The 10084-nt window shown below is 41.1% G+C and overlaps 1 protein-coding gene across 7 annotated transcripts in view; it reads left to right on the top strand.

Annotated features, from left to right (window-relative positions):
• The first annotated feature begins 825 nt into the window (after positions 1 to 825).
• The window catches only part of GALC (galactosylceramidase), a 109812-nt gene continuing 100553 nt past the window's right edge, over positions 826 to 10084 (top strand). For 3 of the 7 annotated variants that reach the window (XM_055361797.2, XM_019010001.4, XM_019010002.4), the window contains exons 1-4: positions 826 to 2014; positions 6447 to 6515; positions 6763 to 6826; positions 8389 to 8502. In XM_055361797.2, coding sequence (XP_055217772.1) covers positions 1820 to 2014; positions 6447 to 6515; positions 6763 to 6826; positions 8389 to 8502 — 442 coding nt within the window. In that variant the 5' untranslated portion in view covers positions 826 to 1819. Of the gene's footprint in view, positions 2015 to 2121; positions 4803 to 4979; positions 5305 to 6446; positions 6516 to 6762; positions 6827 to 7934; positions 8023 to 8388; positions 8503 to 10084 lie in introns of those variants that run through there. The other 4 variants (XM_063698099.1, XM_055361798.2, XM_019010005.4 and 1 more) reach the window with 4 other exon arrangements.

Raw genomic sequence — 10084 nt, 5'->3', positions numbered from 1 at the left:
CACAGAACTGAAAATTACTGACTTGCATCATAAACTGGTTGCAGTGGCAAGGCAGAGAGTTCAGATTCGTATTGTACTGCGGAAAGAAGAAACCAAAGAAAATGAGTGGTTCATACACAGGGGACTATTTAACTGATCCAAGCCAGAAGACTACTGAGGGTGAAAGGAGCATTATCAGTAATTATGTTTAGACAAAAGTTGTGACTGTCCTTAGTAAACCAGGATAGACGTAGAGTCAATTTAAAAAGAAAGAAAGAACAAACATATCTAATGTACATTAAGAACCCAGGGATATCGGGTTCTTAACGTGCATATTTATTGGATTGCCCAGAGCTTTGACCTTCAAGTATAATTGAGTTATTGAAACTTAGATTTAGGTTTGTGGTTAAGGGGCAAAATAATCAGATTCCAGATAGGGTTCTGCAGACAAATCCCACAGGTCCTAAAGTCTCTGGGTCTTTTCCTTGCCATTGTGGTATCTCAGGGGCTTGTGTAGGCAATGATAACCAGTTCCATACTTCTGCTAAGAGAAATTTGGGGATCAGAAAATCTTTCTCTGCAGCTCTTCAGAGTCTCTTTAATTTACTTCAATAACAAGGAAATCAGAAATCTCAGGACAGTGCTGGATGTGGCAGAAATTCAGGGCAATTCACAACTTTCCTACCAATTTAGAGTTATCTTTCTGGAATCACTTCAACTGACAGTGGAAGATAGTTTATAAAATTGTAGGGGAGGCAAAATTTCACCTTCGTCCCTGTAGGGTCCCAGCATGGCCCTAGTATTAAACTGATTTAAGATATTAATAGACTGACAGGAGACAACCACACAAATGTTTATTTTACATGGCACGGGGGCCCTCATTAAAAAAAAAAAAAAAAGACCTAAAGCAGCAGTTAAGAGCCAATTGCTTATAGAGTGAAATGGACAAAAAATAGTAGTTGTGAAACACGATAAGGTGAAGGGGCTTGGGGTAAAGAAGCGACTAGAAAGATAGGGATTAACAAATTTTGTTTGGACAGATTTCCCTCGACTTCAACTTTCTGTCCTTGAAGATAGCAGTGTTATTTTATAGGGAAGACATCTTTCACATGGGAATTTCATCTCCTCCTTTTAAGACACGTAATATCCATGACAGTGATCTTGCACCTGCTGTTTTTAAGTGCCTTTAATTTAAAATAGTCAATATGCCACAGCAGCATATTTTGAGGTGGTATATTATTAACTCCTTCAAGGCTAAAAGCCTTGAATATGCCGGGGTAGTTACCAGACTGGAGAACCTTTTCAGCTATTTGCCACTTGTGGACTGCATTCAAATGTACTGAGTACTTATTAACTTTTCTCTCAGTCCCTCACTCTGCTGCTCTTCTCGCCTCATCTCACGTAAGGGAAAACTCAGGCTCCAAAAGCAAAGTGATTCCACCAAGATGACAATGGAATCGGGACCTGGGGTCCAAGCCTGGTCCTCGCACGAGGTAGATACTCCCCGAGATGCTGGGGAAGAGCCATGGTAGGGCCACTCATGGCCCTCTTCCTTTGGCGGACCTTGGAATCCACCTTCCCTGCGTTAAAGTGCTCCACCAGGTGACGCCGGAAGAGAAGCCAGAAGTACATGTGAAATCCAGTAGCTGACCACAGACACGCGAGCGATAAGAAAAAGCTCGCTGCTTCTTTCCTCAACACTCCGCCAGCTGCGTCAGAGGCCCTTGACCCGCACTCAAAATGGCGGCGGCGGCGTCAGCATCAGCGGCCTCCTGCCCGTATCTATCGTGGCGGCGACGGGACCCGCCTCCCTGGGCGCCGGAGTCATGTGACCCACACAATGGCTGAGTGGCTACTCTCGGCTTCCTGGCAACGCCGAGCGAAAGCTATGACTGCCGCCGCGGGTTCGGCGGGCCGCGCCGCGGTGCCCTTGCTGCTGTGTGCGCTGCTGGCGCCCGGCGGCGCGTACGTGCTCGACGACTCCGACGGGCTGGGCCGGGAGTTCGACGGCATCGGCGCGGTCAGCGGCGGCGGGGTGAGCGGCAAGCTGCGGGGATACGCGGGGGGCGGCAAGAGCCCGCCCCGTGGGGCCAGCCCCACAAGCCCCCGCGGCGTTGCCCTGCGTTTCCACCGGCTCCACTCTCCGCCGCATTCCCCTAGGGTGCCAGTCAGCAGGCGGTTGGGGCGGGCCCGCCGCGGGGCTGGGGCGGGTGCTTTCTCGTTTAACACGAACCAGACAGGCAGTTAGGTTTGAACAAACGAGGATCCGGAGGTCCAGAGAGTATAGGTGCAGAGAGTAAAGTGACGGGTCTAAGTAGTGAAGTAGCCGGTGCTGGAACCCTCGTCCCAGGCAGTGGGGCACAGGCTGTCTTCATCGCGGAGATGGCAGTCGGGGAGCGTCGCTCCAGGAAGGGCCAGGGAGTGCGGGAGCGTCCGTGTGCGAAAGAGAACGCCCCAGTGGGATGCTTTGGCTGTGTCTCTTCCTTTTGGGGGAGTTGGTGGGTGGTGGAGTGCAGTTGTTAGTGCAGGGTAAGGACGGGCTCCTCCAGAGAGGGTAGCGCCGAATAGGATTTCGTTTGGAGGCAGGACTGGTGCCTCAAGGTCTCTTTAAAAGGAAGATAAGCGAGCGGCCTGAAACTACCGGGTACTCCCTCTGGGCCCATGGGCTTCATGGTGGCCGACCTTTGGGGGAGAAGGTTTTTGTTTTTTGGTTTTGTATCCGAAATTACATCTAGGGCTAATGTTTCTTGAAAATGTTAAGGTTGAACTCGGATTTTTGGGGTTGAGTTGGATGGAGCTTGCATCCTTACATTCAACTCAGAACAAGCTTGAATGCCTGCTGCAAGGATGACCTGGTCTGTAGTGTGACCACAAGATATAACCTTCTGCTAGGGGAAATTTTTTTCCCCCTGGAGTTTGCTGATTCTTTTTGATTTTTATGTTTTCTTTCCCTAGTTTGCAATCTCTCCAGCCGTGCTGATGTGTATTTCAGGGGAAACCTGTGGGCCGATGAGTTAATGCATTTATTCTTTGCTACTACTATTCTCCTTTTTATGTTTTTGGGCTAAACCTGAAACAGCCAATATTTCATGAAGTGAGGCCCCATCTTTTTTATAGCTTTACTTGTGATACTATATCTAGTGTAAGAGCTTACCGAAAAATGGAAGTCTTTGTTTCCATTAGGTTTATTAAGCCCAGTTTAAAATTACTAAGATGAGAAGAATCATTTCGTAATTCAAAGTGGGAAACTCCTATCTAATCTGATAGAATATACAATTATTAGTATCCCTGTATAGTTCATTACTCCTCATAGGAACTCACTAAATAATGAAAATTCTTGCAACATTATATTTGCATACCACTTTAAACTTCTTTGTGGAGTCCTTGGTCCCTAGTCCAGGTTGTGGCAGTAAGTGTTTAAAGTGCTGTCATTTATTCTTCATGTCAGAGAGGGAAAGCGGTATGGTACAGTAAGTAGTTGAGAATGTAGGGCCGGGCGCGGTGGCTCACGCCTGTAATCCCAGCACTTCGGGTGGCCGAGGCGGGCGGATCACGAGGTCAGGAGATCAAGACTATCCTGGCTAACACGGTGAAACCCCGTCTCTACTAAAAATACAAAAAATTAGCCAGTCTTGGTGGCACGCGCCTGTAGTCCCGGCTACTCGGGAGGCTGAGGCAGGAGAATCGCTTGAACCCGGGAGGCGGAGGTTGCAGTGAGCCGGATCACACCACTGCACTCCAGCCTGGGCGACAGAGTGAGACTCCGTTCAAAACACAAACAAACAAAAAAACCCAAAAACCAAACCAAAGCAAAACAAAACAAAAAGAATGTAGACTAAAGAGAAGATTGCCAAGAGTGTCTTCTGGGTTCTGCCACTTCACTGTATGGCCTTGGCGGGTTATCTATTATAACTCCTCTCTGCCTCACTTTCTTTTTTTGGGATACAGTTATACCTTCATGGTAGGAGCGCCGTGAGGATAGACCTAAAGTACTTAGGATGATGTCTTGCACATTACTAATTTTGGTTAATAACCATTTTCAGGGATTAGGGAGGAGGAAGTTATTTCAAGGCCACTGAATGATGAAATGTCCCCAAGGCTTTTTCCTGGGCCTGTAAACAGTTCCAGGCCTCATTCAGGCAGTGTGGTTAGTAATCCCATGATTTGCTGTTGCTAGATGGTGCATTTTAACATTTGGTTATATTGCTTTTGACTTATGCTGTTGTGTTAGGTGTGGCTGTAGGTTTGCAATAACATGATTGGTGTGTTTGCCTAAAGCCGATACTTTCTCTGTTAAATGTGGGAGTGCATAGAGGGCAAAAGAAACCCTAGACAGCAAAACGCACAGTTTTAATGGCGTAGTGTAGGCCAAGAAGCATTGTTTACCTAGGGTCAAGGATATACTAGTGTGCCTATACAGTGTTCATTTAAAGAGTGCCTATTTTAATATTGGAGCCCCTGCTAGGTTGTAAGCTCTTTGAGAAATATGTATTTTAAAAAATTTGTGTATATAACACTTGCCTTTATTGAGAACTTACTATGTGCCAGGTAATGTGCCAAGTCCTTTACATACATCTAATTTTAGTCTTACAGCAGTTGAATGAGTAAGATAGCCCACTTTACAATAATTTGCCTATGATTAAATAGCTTATTAATGATGAAATCAGGATACAAACTCCATTTGACTCAAAGACTCCTATTTATGTTGCCAGTACCAGTGCAACAAAAGACCCATAAAACATTTAATAAGTGTTTATTGAATAACAAAGAATGAGGATACAAACTTGAATAAGATACAGTCCACGTCCTTAAGGAACTAAGAGGTGAGTCAGAAAAGTAAAGGAGTGCCAGGGTTCGAAGTGTTGTAATAAAGATATGGACCTGGTGCCAAAGGAGAGGTGCTTACGTCAAATCAGTGAGCAGGGCCAGAAGGCATCCTTCCTTCAAATTCCAGAGGTGGAATTTGAGCTGAAAGGTGAATTGGAGTTGTCCAAGAGAGGATGTGGGGTGCATTCCAGGCATAAGAATAGAAAACGTTGTTTGATACATCTAGATAGAAGGTGTGAGAGTGATAAGGGATAAAGTATCAGGGTTAGGAGCCAAATAATTAAGGGATTTGGGTGCAAAATTGAGCAATTTGAACTTTATCCTGAAAGCTTTTGGGAAAGGGACGGTCTTAGCATGTTTACACAGAAGAGTTTCGTGATTACATTTGTATTTTGGGAAGGTTACTCTCGTAAGTAGCATGGAAGATAGAATACAGGGAGAGGCAGAGGGGATGTCCTGAGACCACTTATGCTGTTCTCATAAGTGAGGAGGGCCTAGGTAAGTCAGTGGGGTTGAAGAGTAGAGGAGGGATTTGAGAGCTATTAAGGATATCTTGGTGACTGAGGGTACATGGGAAGTTTGGACAAAAGGTGGCCCAAGTTTATGGTTTCGGCAAGTGTTGGTTACTGAGACAGCAAGTTCAGGAAAAGGAGCAGATACATGCAAAAGTGCCATGTTTGGTTTGGGATATATTGAGGTAGATGGGAAGAGTGGCTAGAGAGCAGCTCCATGGGTCTTTGCCTCACTGGTAGAGACTGGGGATGTTTTGGGTGTGACAGAGTAGATATGGGCACTTACCAGAATGTCAGTGGTAGCATATATGAGAATATAAAATAGAAAGTTGAACCCCATAAAAGTATTTCGTCCCAACCATCATACATACACCTGGCAAAGTGTCAGCAGTTTGAACCTAGGACTGTCTGGTTTACAAGCCTGAGGCTACTGTTTCATGCCAAAAACCGGCCTCTTTTTATTTATTTTTTTGCTTGTATTGCCTCCCAAAGGATAGATTATGGGTCAATTACTGGTTTTGTGATTTCTTTTTTCAAATAGTTGTATGCCGTGGTCCAGGCATGATCCAGTATTGGTCCCTGCGCTGTCTACCCTTGTCTTTCCATGCATTCTGATGCCACTCTTGTGTTAAGTTTTCTTAGTACAGCCTGGTCTGGAGATTATTGCTAGTTATTCTTAATAGTAACAGGTAGAATTTAGGAGGATGGGGAAAGCAGTGCTTCCTTTCAGCATTGCTGCTTGTGATGTTTTTCCGGAAGATGTTAAGGGGAAAAATTACCTGACATTCATCCCTCCCATTTTAGTCCTGAGATATTGTTGCCAAGTGGTCTCAAGATAGAAAACCTGAGTTTCAAGATAAGTTTGTGATCATGAGGTTAGCAAGCTTACCTCCCAGTTAGCCCTCATGCCAGAAGAAGAGAACTTTTTAGCTGTCGGACAGACAGCAGCCCTACTTGCCCAATGATTGGCACAGAAAGGGCAGACAGACAACTTGTGAGGCACTTTTCCTCAGCCTGACCTTGCCTGAGGCTAAATATGTGTATACCAGGTGGTGTGCATGAACACTGTAGACAAATATTCATGATTGGATTTCTTTTATTCATACTTTTGAAAACTTTTTTTTTTAGGCAACCTCCCGACTTCTAGTAAATTACCCAGAGCCCTATCGTTCTCAGATATTGGATTATCTCTTTAAGGTAATGAAAACATAATTATTTCATGGTACCTGTGATATTTTAGAAATTGTATGGTGGATTTCACCATAGAATTTATTAGCCTCACAATTCTAGTTTTTGAAAAAATGGCACATTACTTTTGGAATAAATTGCTATTTGAAGTTTTGCTTTTGTTTTTGTGTCTGTAAAACCTAAGGCAGTAATTAGTAATTGTCTTGAAGCTTCATACAACACAGCACTATGTTAATACTGTTACTTCTTTTCACAGCCGAATTTTGGTGCCTCTTTGCATATCTTAAAAGTGGAAATAGGTGGTGATGGGCAGACAACAGGTAGGAGAATTTGGAAGATAGGATTTCTCCCATCAACATTTTAATCTATACCTCAGCATATGGACTGTGATTTCAGAATATGTGTAAACAATACCAACACTTTTGAGATTGATTGTTGCTTATTAGAGTTTTCCTCATTTTTTAACTGTAATTATTTAAAAATATTATATAGAATATGACTGGTCCATCAAAAACAATATTCAGACTTCACATTGCTTATTTAGTTGAAGTAATTGGTAGTAAACAAATCCACAGTTTTCTAAAGCCTATAGATACAGGACAGAGCATAGGGACAGTTTTGAATTTTATTGAGCAGTTAGAAAGATTTTAATTTCATATAGAACATATAAAGTGTTATTAACTTAAAATATGTGGTAAAAATGTATGTAACCAGTGTTTCAGAGATATAGCTTTTTTTTCTTTTAAAAACAAAACTTATCTTTAATCACTAAATCTTCAGTCTTCATTGTCACTATTTTGATTGGCTTTATGTAGTCCATGTTATCAATTGGCAGTTTATAGGACTTTTGTTTCCAGGAAGAAGAAAAGAAATTCTCTCTATGATTAGATATAGCTTATTATTTACAGAACAGATTCCATTATAATGAACTCTAGAGTATTACTTGTATTCCTGCTAGTGATTTGGAAGTAACTCTTTGTTGAACAGATATGTCTATGTGGTGGTATTAGTGTTTATGTTGAAGAAAAAGTGCAAAGCAAAAACAAAAGAAACCCCCATAACAGAAACTTTCTTCAAGCTATTGCGTTTTACTGTTAAAGCCTTTTAGGCAGAATTGACAATGATGGGCTAATTTCACTTGCTGAAGCTAAATTAGAGGCAGAGATACATAAACAGGCAGTTCTTGTGAATTCTGATGTTTACCTTTAAGAAGAAATGGGCAAGGGCCTCTCGGAAGGCGCTACTTAGCAAGGGCAGATGTTGGTGAACTGTGGGAATATATGAGGACTTTGATAGCAATTACCTACCTCAGTGCTAAGATAATGTAACCTCTCCTAACTGCAGATGTTAGTATAGAATTTTGTTATTTTTAGAGTGGATATGTATACTCATTCCTTTTTTTTTTCTCAAAACTCTTCCTATATCAAGACATATTATAGGCTAAAGGTGTGGGTTCTGAGAACAGGGCTCACGAGTCCAGGGATTCATATCCAGCGTTGAAAAGCTGAAAGTTGAGGTAATCAGAACTTAAAGTTGGACATGGGGATTTGAAAACTACAGAGAGATCAAAAGCCCAGAAGCATGAATACTGGGAATTTTTAGTTATATGAGGTGATAACATTTCTCTCAGTACTGCTTGTAATAGAAGGTTGTGGTTTTATTAAGACTTTTACAATGCTTAAGATAATGAAAAAAGGATGAAATGATATGCTTTTATCATCCATCCTTAAGTTGTATAAGATTATGATTTCCCCAACTTCAGGATTAGAACTGGAATACTGCTTTTGTGAAGTGTGTGTCTGGGGTGGGGGTGGGGAGTGAGATGGTCCTAGGAAGTACCATTCATGGATCATTACTTCCGTTTTTGCTCTCCTCTGTTCAGACGGCACTGAGCCCTCCCACATGCACTATGCACTAGATGAGAATTATTTCCGAGGATATGAGTGGTGGTTGATGAAAGAAGCTAAGAAGAGGAATCCCAATATTACACTCATTGGTAAGAAATGAAGTTTGCAATGCTTCTTCAGTCTCTTTTCCTTTAACTTTTAAATTCTGAATTGTGTTGGTGGAATCTCTATTAATACGGAAGTACTCATAATGTCATTAATGCTACCAGTATGCTACCAGCAGCAAAGCATGCGCCAGGGGTGATCCTTTCTTTGCCCTTGTATATTATGTTGAATCCTTGTAATACCTGTGGAGTAAGGCATGACACTTTCCATGACTCTTTCCATTTCACAGGAAGAAGCAGTAGAAGCTTAGGAAGATTATGCCACTGACCTAAGGTCATAGACAGTTAGTAAATGGCAAAATCGGTTTTAGCACCTAATTCCGTGTTTCCTATGATGCTAAACTACTTTCCTTCACAAGATCTGTCATCAGTATTTGTAAAAGGGTAATACTATTCACAAAACTGTATATTACATGCAGTAGTACACCTAACTAGTTACAAAATTGTATATTGCATGTAGTAGTGAACCCTATTTTTAGAAAAGGTACATACAAAAGTGTTTTTTGTTTATTAGTTAGTTTTTGAACTTCAATAATATGCTGGTTACTGTTCTGGGACTCAGGAAGCCAATCCCATCCCCAGTTCCTGCACCTGTGGGGCTTAGGTTCTATTGGGAGGATCATTGGCTAGTTGCTTAAATGGGACTATGTACATTTCACAGTTCTGTGAGAATGTGTACAGAGCTTGTGAAGTATTTCAAACATCCAGAGTGATGGGATACTTTCATCATTTGAAATGAATTTGATTTTTTGAAACAGGCTTAAATTCAAACTAAGTTAAATGAAATTAATGATTCATTTTAAAGACCTGATTTCTAGTTATTTAAAAAATAATTTTCTCAACAGTCAAGTTAAAGAAAAGTAATATTTTCTAAGTTAAAAGAAATTAGGAGTAAGTATGTTCTTTATAAATGGGCTTTTGTAAGAGATTCCAGAAATGCTGTGAGCAGTAAAAGCATCACTGAATTCAGCACATATCCACTAGACTGCTTCCAAGGTCAGACCTCATTTAAATGTAGAAAATATGGCATGCTAAACCATGTCCTAACAAAGACTTGGTAGGCCTTCAGATTGCATTTAGCATTTCATTGTTTTCGAGAATTCTATTACTTTAATGTCACATTTCTTATGTAATACACTTGGGTGTTCCTCCTGAGTTTAGAAAATAAGCATTTTGTCATTTCGATTTTTATTTTTTTCAGTGGTGAACTAGTTTGGTAATATATTTATTGCTGAGGAACTTAACTGTTGAGCTTATTTTAATATATTAGTAGCAAGTTAAATTTAGAATTATAATAAGTACTTTTCTACTCTTCTCATTTTTTTACTTAAACATAATCAGGGTTATTGGAAGAATATGGACTTATTTGATGTGTATCACTTAACAAGGGTATATTTCTCTATGGAGTCATTGTCATTTATATTGATATAAGAACAAACTAGTTTTGCTAAATTAGATTGCCTGACTGATTAATATTTTAAGGACCCTAAATTGTAAGAAGATGTACAATTGAATGATAAATTTGTGTTATACATAACTCAAAGGAGTAGTTTGGCATAAGCCTTTT

The sequence above is a fragment of the Gorilla gorilla genome, chromosome 15, assembly GCF_029281585.2.
Source record: "Gorilla gorilla gorilla isolate KB3781 chromosome 15, NHGRI_mGorGor1-v2.1_pri, whole genome shotgun sequence".
NCBI lineage: Eukaryota > Metazoa > Chordata > Mammalia > Primates > Hominidae > Gorilla > Gorilla gorilla.
The sequence above is the reverse complement of the archived record's forward strand: the minus strand, read 5'-3'. Positions and strand labels throughout refer to the sequence as shown.